The 17,359-nt window shown below is 40.0% G+C and overlaps 1 protein-coding gene and 1 non-coding gene across 3 annotated transcripts; both read right to left on the bottom strand.

Moving 5' to 3' along the window:
• Positions 1-1,754: 1,754 nt before the first annotated feature.
• bod1l1 (biorientation of chromosomes in cell division 1-like 1) lies at positions 1,755-16,664 on the bottom strand. 2 transcript variants are annotated; one of them, XM_034690757.1, is made up of 30 exons: positions 16,371-16,664; positions 15,904-16,028; positions 15,589-15,779; positions 14,746-15,213; positions 14,508-14,657; positions 14,232-14,380; positions 12,696-12,792; positions 12,247-12,373; positions 12,086-12,140; positions 10,165-11,986; positions 10,002-10,072; positions 9,761-9,863; positions 8,179-8,283; positions 8,056-8,099; positions 7,922-7,973; positions 7,764-7,825; positions 7,586-7,676; positions 7,360-7,418; positions 7,177-7,252; positions 6,991-7,028; positions 6,683-6,824; positions 5,988-6,067; positions 5,766-5,892; positions 5,631-5,683; positions 5,470-5,536; positions 5,181-5,260; positions 4,958-5,063; positions 4,533-4,665; positions 4,033-4,104; positions 1,755-2,795 (listed from the first exon to the last, which is right to left on the bottom strand). In XM_034690757.1, exons 1-30 carry the CDS (start codon positions 16,485-16,487, stop codon positions 2,672-2,674), a joined length of 4,986 nt encoding a protein of 1,661 aa, XP_034546648.1. In that variant the 5' UTR covers positions 16,488-16,664; the 3' UTR covers positions 1,755-2,671. The 2 variants fall into 2 exon arrangements, with proteins under 2 accessions (XP_034546648.1, XP_034546647.1); XM_034690756.1 differs by having other exon boundaries at positions 12,083-12,140; positions 16,371-16,636.
• Positions 16,665-17,137: 473 nt separating this feature from the next.
• On the bottom strand, positions 17,138-17,219 carry trnal-aag. The gene has a single exon. It is a non-coding gene; the product is annotated as a tRNA-Leu (tRNA).
• Between the last annotated feature and the right edge of the window lie 140 nt (positions 17,220-17,359).

The raw sequence follows: 17,359 nt of genomic DNA on the forward strand, positions 1-17,359 counted from the left end.
TCTCATACAAACACACTTACCTGCACAGCTTTGACAATTAAATTTATAAATCACCAAAACGGCCTTTATGAAATTAAACATTTTTACAATCCATCTGAGGTTAACTAGGAATGAGCAGGGGGAAAAGTTGAATCTCCACTTTAAAAAAACACAAATGCTAAACCCTTTGAACTCGTATTTTTATACCAATATTCTAATAGTTCATGGTCTCCAATATCTGGATGACAGCTTTGTGTCAAAAAACACAGATTCTGCCTTTTACACATCGATGGGTCAACATGAAACCAAACAAATTGTACTTCCTCAAGAGCTTTGTGGGTCAGTTTGCTGCAAAATGAAGAGCTGCAACAAGTGGCTATTTTCATTATCAATTTAACTGTCAAGTACTTACTAGATTTTGAAAAACATTCATTACTTTTCTACATGTTCAGTTATCATATCAAACATAAAAAATACAGAAAATCTTCAAAAACAAGTAGCAGCAAGTTTTGGCCTTTTTTTTTCTCAATGACACAACAAAAACAAATCTCTTCAAACTAATCACTTTATACAAATGAATTTTTGCTGTCTGCTTGTGACGGATTGCTCCAACACTGGTGATAATGTGTGTTTTAAATGTTAGTCAATGTTTCTCTTGTGTATTTGTGCGTGTACTTTGAGTGATTTTAATGATTCAATCATTTAAATATCCTAAATATAGAATAGTGAAATAAAATGAAGACCTGACTTGAAGGCTGACACAAAAGAAAAAAAAAACTTTCATCTAAATAACTTCCTCAGTGCCTAAAAACAAGTCAGCATCTGTCCAGATGTGTGCAGCTGCAGTTAATCTAATACTTCAGATGACTATCTTGTGCTTCTGCTCCCTGTCTGTCTAAAAAACCTCTCTCTTGATGTGAGGTCCGGGCAGGCCGAGCGGTCCTCCATCACAAACATAAAACCTTCCTAATAAATCAGCCTAATGCCTCTCAGACTGCAGTCGATGCCTGCTCAGCAAATTCAATAATCATTCTGACTACAATGCAAACGAGCATCGTAAAAATGACGTCTCAAGTCACTCCAATGGCATCAGAGAGTGAAAGGAGCGCTGTTTGTCTGCCAGGCCTGGTGGCTGAATGAAAGCTGATCCAAAACCTTTAAAATGAGAGCTGCTGGGATAATATTTTAAGGCTTGGATTGCAGCACCAGGAAATACCTGGGAGAGGTGCACCTTAAAGGAATCAAATTTAGCAATCCACAGGAATGGTTGGAAAACGGGCTTTCCACAACCTCCCTCCGTGCTTTTTTAGATCTGGTCGCTTCAGGTGCAGCGATCAAAGCCTCCTAACGTGTTAATGATGGGGGAATAATTCATTCTGAGTTTGTCAGTTTTATCCCCCATTAACAGACAGGAATGTCCTCTCCTCTTCTTCACTCTGAGATGATTGGTTGATGCCTTTGGCTATTTACACGAGACCGACAGTACACCCATTTAGGAAACACAGTGGAGATAAGGTTTGAGACATAATAAGGGCGAATTAAAGAAAAGAAAAAGATTTATTCTGACTTGTGCAGCAGTTTGACTTCTCATAAACAAGATTTCTGATTCTAGAAAGACGGAAGCAACACAGTTTAGATTTTCATCTCAGATTGTGAACATGTTTTTTTGGGATGAGTTCAAACCTAGGAGAACTTTCTCTGAAGTTCATTCTGTTAATAAAAATGTCTAGAGATGAAAATGAACTTGGGGGAAAAAAATCAATTCAAGTTTCAGCTCAAATTTTTCTCTCAAGAAGTTGAGATATTAATTTAATTCAAGATCCTGAAATGGTTCATACTTGCTTGAAACAATGAAAAATGAAGCAGTATTCAGGGTTTTCTTTACATTTATGAGACAAATGTCTTTGCATGGGCATGTAGGACAGATATCTAACACAGTTATATGATAAACAGTAACTGGTAATTCTAAAACAGTACAAATAACTACATTAACTCAATTTGAACAGTAAGAAACAGCTGTGTCTGCAGCATGTGTTGCTCTGAGGAAGATTGAGTCTATAAAAAAACTGCACTCCTCAGGTTTTTCTAATCTCTGCCTAATACTGCTATTAAAATAAGAAGGAAACATCTCCCCTTTTCCTCTGAGTGTCAAAGTATAAAAGCACAAACTTAAAAAAAAGGGAGCAAACTTCTCCTTTCATTCACAGAATGAGTAATATATAACAAAATTCACAGTGTTTTTTTCACAGTGAATTCTTTGCATTCAACAGTATCTGCATGTGTAGCAGAGATATCTGCGGAGGGGAAACTGTTTCAGACTTCACTCTGGCTAACTTCAGTTCACCCTCTTATCTGAGCGCTCGACTGGGCCGCACATTAGGCCTCTGATTGGCCTGAAATACACAGACTCAGTGAGCATTACTGAATAAACCGAGGAATGATGATCCAAACCATATGGGTGTAGCGCAGTAGAAGGTATTCCGTGGGGATTTTTACACAGATCCTCAGGTTTACACTCCGCTATCAGAGGAGTGTGTGTAATACTAACCAGAGCTTTTCAATAACCCACAGTCAATGAAGCAGAAACAGATTTATGTGCAGAGTGACTGAATGCAGAGGGTCCTCGGCCCCCCCGACAACAAAACTGACTTGGATTTAGAGAGCAGAGAAAAATATCAGTGTCTGAGGTTTTTTAGCGTTTGGCTCTCTTCGACGGGGGCTCCTCTGATTTCTGTCCTCCCCGCGTTCGCACAGCAGGGGGGCTGGCCTCCCTTTTGCGGCCCCCCTTCGCTGCTGCTGCCTGGCCCCTGGTCCCGCTGCGAGAAGGAAACAAGGAGCAAGTGTCAGAGCGTTTGTCTCGTGTGTCCGGTTGAAAGCGCAGCGAAAATTTGTCTTTGCTGATTCACGAGTTATTCAGGAGAAGTGTTGCAACAAGGGAGAGGAGGGACAAACCTACAAGAGACAGATTTCTGAAAGATTGTTGAAAGACTTTTGTGAAATTCACATGAATTTAAATTAAAATAATAAATAAAAATAATTTTTTTTCTGATATGATACAATTTTAATTCCTCCTTCAATTACGCATGTTTTCAGGGAAAAGCAGAGACTCAGAAAACATTGCGTTATGAAAAGCTTAATTTATAAATAGATTTGGATAAAAAAAATCAATATTAGATTAATATTAATCTTATTAGAATATTTAGCAATTATTTTTGGCTTTAAATATCTGTATCCTTGAAGAAAAATGCTGCTTGTTATTAAAAAAAAATATGCCAACAAAGATAATGATGTCAAGAGAATGACAGTTTCTAGGTGCTACACTAAATAGAGGAACAAAGCCATGATGGAGCTTTAATTAAATGGTAGCAGTAGTAGTGACCATGATTGGTTTTTTTTTAAAAGTTATATTTTTGGGCCTTTTGCCTATTTATTTTTATTATAGGACAGCTGAAGAGAGACAGGAAATGTGGGGAGTAGAGAGCAGTCGAATGGTGGCGGCTGGGAATCGAACTGGTGACCCCTGCAACATGGACTGTAGCCTCTTTATGTGGGGTGCTTAGAACACTAGGCCACCAGCGCCCCGTGACCATGATTTTTATAAAGCAATTAATTAAAAAAAATCTGATGCACTTCATTTAAAAGTGCTTAAATCCATCCGCCAAAAAAGGGTACAGCTTATTAGGTGTAATAAATAAAGTTTTCTTTTCATGTTTTCAGCTTTTAGAACCTGTTGACTTATAAATCTGTGATGAAACTAGACTCAAAATCCTGAGTTCAAAGAGTTTCTCATTTAAAAAAGAGAAACACTTTGAAATGAAATCCCACCCACCAATCTTGTACCTGTACCTGTGCTGTAATCCCAGCTGTTGAATGTACCTTCCTTGAAAACACAGCTTAGGCCATCCAAAATGATTTGTTATTTTTATTTTGCGAGCTAATACCTGAAAAATATTTTCAGATTCCAGGAAGGCTTTTGCTCAAATGTTCTCTTTCACAGAGCGGCCGCTTTTGAGCCCGTTTGGTTCTGCTGAACCATCAATGAGACAAACTCACCGCGTGCCAGCTGCGGTCTCCTCTTTACCGCTCTGTCGACTCGCCCGGGTGGACGGTTTGCTTGGCTTGTTTCTGAGGAGAAATAAAAACAAATATGAAACAACAGTTGTTGCTTTGGTGCTACAGTTTTCCTTCTTTTATTTAATAGGATGTGACAGCCACGTTGCTACTGCTGCAGAGTGAGACATGCAGAGGTTCACCCAGTACTCAGAGAGAGGATGATACACTGATGTCACACCTGCTAGTGCACTGTTGACTTTGATTTAATATGAAGTATTTTTGATTTTATCTGAAGTTGTGATGAAATATTTAGTGAAGAACCTGATTTTAAATATTTAATTGTTTTTTTTTATTGCAGGTTCTGACTGTAAATTCTGTAAACAAAAAACAAGTTTGAGCTGTGGGTCTTAAAACTTAAGTGGTGCCACTTCCATGCCTACATTACAGTCAGTGTTATTTTTGTTATTAAGGTTAGTTTCGCCCCTTGGCTTTAAAATTACCTCTCAGCCTCCAGACGAGACGCTGCCCGTGTGGTCGCTCTGGTTGCTGTTCCTTTCTCCCCATCCTCCCCATCCTCCTCCTCTTCTTCATCATCATTCTGCTCACTGTCTTCTGCCTTTTTGTCCTTTTTATCTGAAGGAGTATAGAAACACTTTGATTTGTTGCACTTAGACAGTAACCTGGGTCATATACTGTTTATACTTTTAATTCAGGGGTAAAAACACAAGTCATACAGAAGAATGATCAAACCTGTCAATATGCACTCATTGGCATTACACAATCTTACCTGTCACTAATATATTACCAAAGTATTTCCCAAACAGCATTGTGAAGCTAAAATAATAGTTGTTATTTGGATCAATCATAAGTATGATAAGCAGTTCATTACTTTGTAACACATGTTTCTGTCTTTGCTCTTCCTCACCTGTGTCCTCTGTGGATGTGGCTGCTGCTGCCTTCGAGGGCCGTCCCCTCCGGCCAGGTTTCTTTGGAGTCGTCTCCTGGTCCTCTTGTGGCTGCTCCTCCTCAACCTGGAGAGGAGAGGAAAAATATTGAAGAGATTTAAAGGTCTTGATTAAAATTAATTGTGTTAAAATTAGGTCTTTTCAGAATACAGAATAACTATTCTTTCCCCCTAATCAACATACATCATCTGGTTTCTCCTTGCTGCTCGTCTCCTCTTTAGTTTCCTGTTGACCTTCTGCCTGGCTCACAGACGGAGTAGAGCCTGGAAAACAAGGAATATTAGAGGGATCATAATGATTTTCTTCCTAACTCAGACATTTCTTTGTTAAATCTTGTCTTTATAACAAGTATACAGATCACAACTTTTAGAAAAAGTGTGCACAAGTGTCTGCTCTATGTATTAAGTTATGTAAATGATAATTTAATGAGAATGAAGAAAAAGTATTTAAAGTTTGAGGGTGTGATTCTCACCACTATCTGTGCCAGGTTCTTCCTGCTGACCGTCGTCTTTCTCTGCCTCCTCCTCAGCCGGGGTTTCCTGAACAAACATCATTTGAATACACAGAAGGGCACAGGACTCCAACAGAGAGACTAATGGTAGAACAGGATTAAGAGTGTGTTTTAAGTCATACCTCCACAGGTTCCTCCACTTCCTCTGACCTCTTCCTCTTGCGTGTTGGTTCACCTTGAATAGAAATAATATAAATGTTTCTAACCATTGGTTTTAAACACGAGGACCATCCAGACTGATATTATTTCAAACCTACATGTATCTGTGGTCTCTTTGGAGGCAGAGCTTCCTGCAGCTTCAGATTCTTCAGGAACGGGAGACGACAGATTCTCCTGACTTCCTCTCTGTTCAGTCATCTTTGGATCACTGTTTCCATCAGCTCTCTACAGATTAGAAGAATATTGTACAACTTAAAGTAAATACAGTCATTGTTTTTTCTCCTATACAAGGTATGATGCATTCATGTTTGTTAACATACCGCTTGGGTCTCTGCTGGTTGCTTTGATGAACTTTTGTCGGTGCTCTTCTCGTCTTTATTTTCATCCTTCTTCTGATCATCTGAGGGTGAAAATGACAACAGTTTAACATCACAGAAGTCAGATAAACACTCATCGAGCTGCTTCATCTCATTGGCTCATGACGTACAACGAAAGTAAAATCTGGAGAATTGCTGTTCTCAATAAAGTGTGACTTATATTACCTATTTTGGCAACTTTCAAAAGTGATGTTGAGGGCGGCAGACTGACCAATAACAATTTACTTATCCTTAATTGTTTTTATTTTTCATTTTATTTATATAATTAAATTTTTGTATTGATTTATTTACTTAATTATTTATTTACTTCTTTATTTTGCTATTTACTTATACATATATTAATTTGTATGTACTTCTCTATATCATTTAAATTTTAATATAATCTGTAATGTTGTTGTTGTTGTTGTTGTTGCTGTGTGTCACTCTGTGTGCTGTCTTGGTTTTGTGTTGTATGCATTTAACAAAATGTAAATAAACATATCTGTGAAAAAAACAAAATACTGAAAAAAAAAAAATCCAACGTTTTAAAAAGTACAGAATTTATGTTTCAGTCTTCCACCAATGTAGTGCATCCCTTAGACAATTAAATCATTCCAAATTTAACATCAAAGTTTGCTGGTTTAAAGAGACAACCATACCAAGAACTTTGTTGGCTGCAGCTCCCGACCGTCTTCTCCCACGGCTCGGAGTCTCCTCTGGTTTCTCTGCCTCCTCCGTGGTTTTAGATGATCGACCCCGGCGTGGTGTTTTAACTTCTGTGATCTTCCCCTGATCAGATTCCTGGGAATTAAAACAAATATATATAAATCAATCGTGAGAAAACAAATTCTGATATATGATTCAGCAAAAAAATCTGTTGTGTTTAAAAACAAAAGCTCACAAAGCACCACTGTTGCAACAAAGTCAGTATTCTCTGAGAGTTGATATGAATAGAAGCTGTACTGACCTCTGCTGATGGTTGTTCTTTACTCTCCTTTTCATCACCTGGTAAATTAAAAAAAATAATTAATGAACACATTAGATAGACAGAATTATTAAAAACACTCTTCCATTAACAAAATGGAAAAATTTCACTCTTTACAATCCTGTAACCTTTAATAATTCAAGTTGTAAGAAATCTCAGACACGACACCTGATTCTTTCACCGCTTCGACTTTCTGAATGGACAGCTTTCGTTTGCGTCTTCCTCTCCCCCCGGTCCTCTCCTCCTGCAGGACAGAAGAAAAACAGAGTTTTACCACAGAGAGCGTTACCACCTTTTTTTAAAAAAAATCAAATGTAAGAGCTGAATTCAAAAGAAACTGTGTGGTGTCACCTTTTCTGACAGGTCGGATGCCTTCTCATCGTCCTGGCTGTCTGTGCTGGAGACATTACCTGAAAACACAAACAAACAGAAACCACTGAGGTTAATGAAAAGAGGGCAGACAACCTGTAGTGGAAGGATGAAGAGAAACACAACACAACAGTGAGGATGTATTTCCAGTTTCAGCCACATGAGGGTGCTGTGAGCGCTTCATGACAGAAGGAAGAATCGGACTCACTGGTTTGGTGGACCAGCTTGGACTGACTCTGAGGTCTTTCAGGTCCACTCTCTGTCGTCTCTGCAGTCTTAACTGGCACTGTTGATTCCACCTGAACATAATTAATAGAGATGCATTCATCAACAAAGGGAAGGTGAAACATACGTGACCATGAGCATGGAGGAGTGGGAACACTTACAATCTGAGTATCACTTTTTGACGCAACCTTTTCTTCCTCTTCTGTCTTCCTCTCAGCTTCACCTGGTGGTGTAAAGGCATGTCACTTAGAATCATTATAGTATTTGGAAATACTTTAAATGATGTCTGATCATGATTAACACTTGATTTTACACTTACTCTTCTCTACATCCATCTTCACCTGCTTGTCATAAGCATCCTTTTCCTCTGCCTATTCATGAAATTTCAATTTCAGTCTTAAATGAACACTTTCAGAACATTTTTAAGTTTATGAATCAAGTTTGATTCCTCACCTTAGAGCTGGTTTTTGTGTCTGCAACATCTGGCTCTGTTTGCTCTAAAGTAAAGATAAAACACTGAAGTTAATACACAAGAAAGGAGAACCCGTTTCAACAGGAAAGTTTTGAAGCACTTGCCTTGTTGACAGGAGTCTTGTTCAGCGGAAACAGCAGCAACTGTGACCGTGCTTTCTGCTTCTTCTTCTCTGACCTCTTCTGATGCAGACACAACGGCATCAGCAGCTTGAATATAGTGAGAGAGAGAGAGAGACATGTTTTTACTCATAATTTCGTGTTTTTCCCTTGTTTCTTCAACATTTTTTATTTATTTTATTTCTCATCTACTTTCTTTTCCTGGTCTTCTTCAAACTTTGTATGTTAATATGGAGGATCTTAAACTGTATTCTGAATTTGATTGGTAGCCAGTTTAAGGAGAATAGGATGGGAGTGATGTGGGTAGTTTTTTCCAGGAGTCAAGGAACATTGGGGGGCAGGGCCTGCAATGCTGAACTTTTCTGATTGGTAGAGTACCCACATAGTTTTTGATTCACCCACCGTCCACATTAACATCACACACAACTGTGATACACTTGGGTTTAATAGCTGTGTAACAGTCGTCTTCTCTGAGTCTACATCAGCTCCCGGTGTTACAGTATGAAGAGTGACCCTGTAAACTGGAGACCTCAGCTGAAGGTCTCAGTGTTTTGTCGAGTTTACAGCAGTCGTTGAACCATGGAAGGAGCACTTGGGAATGCGTCTTAGTTGAGTTTGTATTACAATGTCAAAATATCCTCATCAGAGACGTATTCAATGATAATCTAAAGACAGTAGAGAGGGATGCATCTGGCTGGAAGTTGCCCACTTGGTCGCTCTTTAAATGGAAACACCAGCCGGTCTCTGCCACAGTTTTTAAAACTCCTTAGACGGCTTTGCTACTTTTGCTTGTCTCTTTCCAAATGTTGATTCAGTGAATCCATTTAAAATGCTATAGAGCATTTTGTTCCTCTTTGTTCGTTTTGTCACGTGTCATGTTTTTTTCACTAATAAAGTTTTTGAAAACGTATGAATATATCATGAGAGAGGTTGAAGCACAGATTGTACATGGTTGTATCAGCCTGATAAAACAAAAACATAGCCTGGTGTGAATCAGCAGGCTATGTTTTTGTTTTATCAGGCTGTACTGGAGAGTATTATTAGGTATGGGATGACACCAGGGTATGGTAACTTCTCTGTTCAGCTCAAAACCAAACTCTCTCGCCTGGTACAGACTGCCATGAAGGTCATAGGGAAGACTGTCTGGAAGAAGGTACAGAGTCCCCAAGTGTAAGCTGAATCGTTTTAAGAACTCCTTTGTGCCGATCTCTATTAGAATTTTAAATATTAAATAGCCTGTTAGGGTTGGGACAGTGTTATGGTGCTTTCTCTTTAAGGTTATGCTGTGTGTTGTATGAATGTGTATTATCTATTGGATTTGTTCTTATTTATTTATGTGTTCTTGTGTCATTGCCGTGATTTTTGAAGGAGCAGGTAGCATGTGCAGCACTAATGTCAAAGACAAATTTCCTTATGGGACAATAAAGTACATCGTATTGTATCGTATTGTATCAGTGTCACTTATCAAACCACACACATCACTTTGGAAATCATAAGAAAAGAAAGTTACATATAACGAACAATACAAAATATGGTTGGATCTCTAACAAGTGATCAGAAAGTTTACCATCTTTGCAGGCTGCTGGTTGTGCTTCAGGAACAATCTCTGCAGGATTTACCTTCTCCTCCCTTGATGGTGTCTGAACTTTATCCGAGGTAGTGTTAACCTCCTGTGTTAAAGACAGAGAAATTATTTTAACACACAGAATATTGCAGAAATGTGAAAGTTTTGAATGTTTTAAAATGTGTTTTGGATCCAAAAGCAGTTCACACATTAAGAAATGTAACAAGATCTTGTGTTTTTGTACCTGCACTGGGACAGACTGGGATGTTTCAGGCATCTCCACATCCATTTCTTTCTCTGGAGTTTCAGACAAATCTATGAAAAAGAGAAATATTAGTATTTAAAGAAACATTCTGACATTCAGACAGCTATAAATAAGTACTTTGTCATCATTGTTCAACACATACCTGCAGGTTTTTGTTTTTCAAGCTCATTACTCTTCTGAGACGTGACCAGTGACGGCCCTGCGGGTGTCAACAGCGTCTCAGCACTTGTTTGGGTCACCACGTCCTGCTGCTGCTGCTCTTCTCCTTGAGCCTCAGCGGTCTCCATTGGCTGAGGAGCGGCCGGGTTCATCTCCGGCTCTACTCTGGCATCTTGGCAAATTAAGGTGGAGGTCACCGTGCTGTCAGGATCCATGGAGAGCAGAGTCAGAGCTGCTTCTTTCATCTTCATGTCAGCGTCCTGTATATCGGGCGTCGCCTCCACTCGCTCGCTCTCATGCGGAAGTCTCGCCTCCACTGAGGTGCAAATGTCCATGAGAGTCAGCAGAGCGTCTGCCTCCGCGGGCACAGCTGGTATCTCACTAAGCCGTGATTCTGTTTCACCCTCGGGTGGCTCAGGTGTGATGTCGCTCAGTGCATCGCAGGTGTCATCAGAGAAGGAGGTGGTGACGGTGGTGGTGATGGGATCAGAGTCCGTGCTGGTGTCTTGTAGGAGAGATGGTTTCTTCAGCGGCTCCTCTGCTTCCAGGCTCTGGGGGGACACAGAAGACTTCTCAGACTTCTCAGACTTTTCCACTTTGTCCTCTTTGGGTGTTTTCTTCTCCGCCCGGCTGTCGTCTTTCTTCTCTGGACCTTTATCTTTCTTCTCCACTTTTTTCTTCGTGCTCTTCATTTCTGACTTCTCCTGTTGAGGCTCCTCTGAGGCTTTCCGCTGTTCTTTCGCACTGACCTCTTTCTTCTTCTCAGGTTTGCTGACGGATGCAGCTCCTGTACTTTTCACGTCTGAACTCTGAGCTTTATTATCCGTCTTTGATGTCGACATGGTCTTCGCTTCATCTTTTGATTTTGTTTTGGATTTCTCGAAAGTTTTTCCCTTCTCTGTCGGCTTGAGCCTTTTCTGATCCTTCTCACTCTCAGAGCTGGACTTATTTGACTTCTGGGTGTCTGGATCTGCTTTGGTCTTCTCCTTTTCGCCGTCTTTAGATCTGGGTTTGTCTCCTGGCCTGTCCTCAGTGTGGCTCTTTGACCTCTTCAGCACTTCCTTTGAGTGTTTCTCCTTCTTCTTGCTGCTGTCGGACCCTGTTGGCTCCATATCGGATCGATCTTCAGAGGAGCCGGTAGAATCGGGTCGGATCAGCTGCTTGAGGTCACCTTTGGCTGAACTTTTCTCTCCTTTGGCCTTTTCCTTTTCTTTGCTCTTATCTTTCTCCTTTTCCCTGATCTTCTCTTTGTCTTTATCCACTTTGACGGCATCCACAGAAGAAGCTTTCGCCTTTTTAAGAGTGACATCTTTCTGACTCTCATCTGCCTGCCCTTCAGTTATAGACGACCTCCCCTCTCTTTGAGTTGATGCTGTCTTCTTCTCACTTTTAACCTTCAGCTTCTTCTCTCCTTTCTCTTCAGAGGACACTTTCACAGCAACTCCTTCCTTTACCTGAGGCTCATCCGCCTGATGCTCAGACTTCTTCTCCGGCTTTTGTTTGAGCTTAGCACGTTCATCCGACATGCTACGCTCTTTGTCTTTCCGTTCTTTGGAGAGAGGATCTTTGCGGGAGAACCGATCAAATTTCCCCACGGAGCGTTGTCTGAGAGCCTCTTGGGAACCTTGCTCCAACTCCAGGATGAAGGAGTGCGTCCGGCTTTTGTCTGAGAGTTTCTTAGCTTCACTGGAGTCTTCAGAGACGTTGCCACTTGTTCTTCTGTGCCTCTCGTCAGACGATGCAGACTCTGACAGATTTCGTATCAGCTTTGGTTGTGGGGTTTTTACAGCCGTATGTTTCACCTCCTTATTTGGTGAAAAAGCACAAATGTCTTGTGTCAAATAAGGAATGCAATGAAGTATGAGAAGAAATCTGTATTCTCTAGGACAGCCTAAACATACCACCTTCTTGGATCCTTCTGCATCTCCTCTCTTTCTGGTGGAAACATCCGTCTCTTTCCTGAAAATGAAAATGACTCATTCATTTATTGTATATTCTGCGTATCTAAATATTTGCTTTTGTTTCAGAGCCGCTCAAGTCAGCACCTGATCGTCTCATTCCCTACCTCGAGTCGAGCTTTCTCTTCCTGCTGAGCGCCATTTTCTTCTCCAGAACCTTCCTCTCTTTGCGAGCTTCTTTGGCTCTGGGGCCCTCAAAGCCAGCAGAGTCTCCACTCCTCTGTTTTCTGTAATCTGTACGAGAATAAAGGTGATGAGTGATTTACACATAGGTATTTAAAATGGGAACATTTCTAACATGTGCTCTGGCTCAACACACCTCATAGGTAAATAGAGCATTTAGACAGAATTAAGTCATAAGATGCTCTTCTTCTTCCAACACGCTACTCAAAGTCTTACAGAAACTCCAATCTTTCACTAGTCGTGTCTCGTAGTAAATCATTTAGTGGCAGAACTCAGACGATGAAAGATAACAGAAGAGTTGAGAATAATGGAACATGAGGATGACAAGAACTACTCATGAAGCCCACATGATTACCATGACAGACTGAAATACCTTGTTCCTCAGCCTGCAGAGCTTTTTGTTTCATCTTGACTTCCATCCGCTCTCTGTTCTGTTGTCTCTTCAGCAGACGTTCCTCTTTGTCCTTCGCCTGTTGGAACACAGCAGTGTGATGTTAGTTAATACATTTAGCACTGTTCTGCACTTTAGTAGAAATTGAGGTTATTTCTTCTTAACATAAGTTTTCTCATACTCTCTCTACTCTGTTTCACTTCACTTTAACGGGAATAATATCCTTTTTACCTCATCACATTATCTGAAAGGTTAGGTTACTTTGCAAATTAGGAGGCATCTAAAACATAAAGAGTTTTTCAATCATGATGTCTTGTTATAATGTCAAAACAAACAAAACGGCAAAAAGTATTAATAATGTGAAAATAATTATCATGCAGAAAAAAAGACTGCTTTGGGTTTCTTCAATGTTAGGATTTGCAGACCTTCCTTTAAGTTATTCTAATAATTAAAAATATGCATTTCTTACTTCCTTTATTTCCTCCCTTTATTATTCCTTTTACTTTATTTTCCGTTATTTTTATTCAAATTGTTGTCTTTACTCAGACAGGATGACTAAAGAGAGACAGGAAACATGGGGAGCAGAGATGACATGCAGTGAGAGGTGGCGGCCGGCAGTCGAACCAGCAACTGTTACATCGATGGCACGTTGCCTCAGTACATGGAGCTCACTTTTTAACCACAAGGCCAACCTGCGCCTTAAAAATAGTTATTCCTAATCATAATGTTATGATGGCTTTGTGTAATATGTCAGGACATCTCATCATTTTTGAATTTTCTATGATTAAAAACGATCAATTCTATTGCTATTTTTAATGCTTTTATTTATCTTTACCATTTTTTAATATCTTAACTTGTTACGTTTAGTCTTTTGTTTAATTATTTTTTAACTATTCCCCTTTGGTGTTTACCTATATACAATGTATTGCAATTGATGGGCATTCGTCTCTACTCCTAAATCCATTTCTGTTTTATGTTTAGTCATTATACTGTATATTTGATTTTCCTTTTTTTCAATCGTTTAAAGCATTTTGAATTGCATTTGATTTGTATGAAAGGTGCTCCATACATACAGCTTGCTTGCTTGATTGCTTGATTGATTGATTGATTGATTGATTGATTGATTGAACAGTCTTAGTTGCAGTCAAGCAGAACAATGCGCTACAACAACCTGCTGCCTTTAGAAAAAATCCTGGTTTTACAAAAATACATAAAAACAATAGAAGAAAAGTCACATGGTACATTGAAATGCATTCATAATTTTGCTTCTAGTAGTTTTAGTTTGTTTGCCTGAATACATTTGGATACTTTTATTTAATAAGCATTTACAACATAAGACTAAAAATACTTAAAAACAAGCACTGTAACAAGTGATCATTATCAATGCTTAGATTGAATATACAAATCTAAAGACTTCCTTCACCACTGTTGTAAATAAAAACCTTTAAGTCAAATAGTAATGGTTCAAAAACTCTCCACTCAGGCCCTTCCTTTACTGTAGACAAAGACAGAACTCACCGCAGATCTCCGGCGCTCCTCCACTGTGATTTCATCATCAGAGTCGCTATAGTAACGGGAGTACAGGAAGGGCTTGTGGACATACGCCTTACGACGAGGTTTTCGATCTTCTCCTTCATCACCTTGTTTCTCTCCTCCCTCACCTTCATCTGCGGAGAGAGAACACACACACAGGGGAGCTTAACACAAATGGGAGTATTAGAGAAAACCATATTTAACACTTTGGAGTACAGTCAAATATGTTTGAAAACTCAGTAAGGAGTGAAAGGTTGAGACCATCAGGTGGAAGTTCTCCCTCTTCAGAGGAATCAGAGAACAGCTCCTCATCCTCACTCTCTCCCTCGAATGAGGACAGGTCGCTGGTGTGGACGGAGCTCACTGTGATGTCGCTCAGGCCATCCAGGTCAGAGTCCTCCAAAAAGTACTCTACAAAGCAAAAGCAGGTCAAAGATCATTTAATATATCTAATCATACACTGCACTCAATCACACACAGAGAGGGTACCACAGCTCACCTTCTTTTATCCTCTCTCTGGCTTTCTGCTTGGCCTGACTGGTAGACTTCATCAGATCTTCATCCTGCTTCTCTTCTGATGGTCTCCCGCTTGTTCGACTCCCTGCTTTCTCTCTCTCCTCCTCTGTTTGCTCATGAGCTCCTGACTCCTCTTCTTCCATCTTCACCTCTTCTATCAACCCATATCTGCCCAGATCCCCCTGTTCCTGCATGTCTTCTGTCTTCATCTCCAATGCCCGGACCTCAGATGTAGACTCCTCTCCATCTTCTGGCATCATTTTTTCTTGGTCGCTGTCCCCCTCCTCGATACTCATGTCCTGCTCGCCCTCCTCCACCAGCTGCATTGGCTCATCTGGAGCTTTGCGTCTGTCTGTGCTTGAGCTGGCCCTGACGCTGGCCTCCTGGTTCAGCGAGGTTATGGTGTCTAGGATGGACATGGCATTGATGGAGGCTGGAACTGACGATGAGGCTGGTAGATGTAACATGTAAAAAATATGTCAGTGTAAGCATGACCCCTTCTAACCTGAAAGTTTCCTAGAAATAAACCTAATTATCTGCTTTTTCAAGAAATATTCTTATTCTGATGATTTCTGAGACTAAAATCTTACAAAATATGAATACAGTTTTATCTTTATACGGCTTATAAGTAGTTACAGGACATCAAAGCAAGAAGGTGGCTATTTTCTGCAGTTTATTCAATACTAGCTACAGGCAGCAGCCTGTAAGTTGACCCCACTTTAAAAGGGACCACAGAGGGAGAGTAAATAACTCTTCCCATTGTTATAACCATTAATCAAAATCATTACAAATCAAACCACAATGTAAGTGATGAAATGTTGTGTACCTTGCTCAGGAACACTGCTGTCTGGTTTGATCTCTGATAAAGGCAGCGGGGGAGGCGGCTCCTCAGAACAGCTGCCAGGTGACAGAAACTCACGCACCACCCTCTCCACCTGCGGCCTGAAAATGTGGTTGATTTTGGGATCCACCACCTGGGCTACGATTCTGTCCACTCCCTGCTCCAGCATCCCAGATCTGAGAGAGAACAGTTTGACTTAATATGAAACAAAGCCTTTATTGTTTTAATTTGAAATCATATACAGTGTACCACCTGCTGCAGAACAAAAGATGCACAAGAGATATCACTGCCTCTACTTACTGTAACACCAGTTGTCTGATGTTGTTTCGGAGCTGGTTCTTGTTTAAGTGAGGGCTCCATGTGTGGTTGGAGAGGTGATTGGAGACAAAGTTGTCCACTCTTTGTTTAAGGTTCAAGTAAGCTGGCTGCAAGGGAAGAAATAGAAGGAGACATAGCAATATCTCTGAGTTTGACATGAATTAAGCACACTCATTCATCTATAAAGAGCATTTAACTTCAAATGATTACATATAAAGTTAAATTTAGTGAAAACAATGAATAAAAATAGCTTTTTCAAATCCCATGTTAGTAATAGACAGTGCATTAACGTTATGTGATACATTTATAGTCGTATGCAGCTTTGGTAGCCCAAAGCAGACACCTGCTTCCAACTTTCCCCACAACAGACCCACTTTTACATGTTTCAATAGCGAGTGTAAAAACTACAGTCACGAGACACAGAACAGTTCACGTTATTCAGATGTTACCTTTGTGTCAACGTCTGCCAAACAGTCCCTCCTGAACTGATCGAACAGACCCTGCGTTTTCAGATGATTGACTATCATCGAGACCAGTTGGGGATCTCCAGGCGGTAGACCAGCCATCTCTCACCGCGGTCTCTGTTAGCTGTTACTCGGTTTATTAAAATTATCACTACCGGTAATACATGAGAGAGGAAGCAACTTGTACGCGCCGGTCTTCTGTTATGGTGAAGTTCGAAGCAGGTTTGACCCGGAAACACAACTCCTCCTCCTTCTGTAACCCGGAAGTTCTTCTTCTTCTTGGATTTTTATCAGTCTATGATTTTTATTAGCGGTTGGCAAGTAACTTCTATGTGCATTACCGTCACTTATTGGTGTGGAGTGTGGACCTGGAACTATTAACTCTCTTCTCTAAGTAATAATAATAATAATAATAATAATAATAATAATAATAATAATAATAATAATAATACATAGATGAATAAACAACAATAATATTTCTAAATAAAATTTAAAGTAATAGCATCAAAACTAAATATTCTGTATCAACTTAGTTCTATTCCAAAACTTAAACAAAAATCTATAGCAGCTATCCATTGAATTTCTTTGTAAAATATCTTATATATTCAATGCACTCTTCTTCTCTCTCAGCCTCCTTATCATTTATCTTCTTACCGTATAATACTTTTGACAGTGAAAAACATCGATCTCCAAATTCGGCACAGGCTATCCGTGGTTGCGCCTCATTCACACCAACGATGAATCAAAAGTGTTGGCAGCGGTGGGATTCGAACCCACGCCTCCGAAGAGACTGGAGCCTTAATCCAGCGCCTTAGACCGCTCGGCCACGCTACCGTGATGTCAGAGCGCCGTCTAGTGGTTATATGAACGTGAATGTAAAATGAGCAATTCGAAGTCTATTTCAATAATTTTGCAACATTGCATATTACCCCCTGCTGCTCTAAAGGCAGTACAAGTCCCTGTATGTCTATACG

Source organism: Notolabrus celidotus, chromosome 8 (genome assembly GCF_009762535.1).
Source record: "Notolabrus celidotus isolate fNotCel1 chromosome 8, fNotCel1.pri, whole genome shotgun sequence".
Lineage (NCBI taxonomy): Eukaryota > Metazoa > Chordata > Actinopteri > Labriformes > Labridae > Notolabrus > Notolabrus celidotus.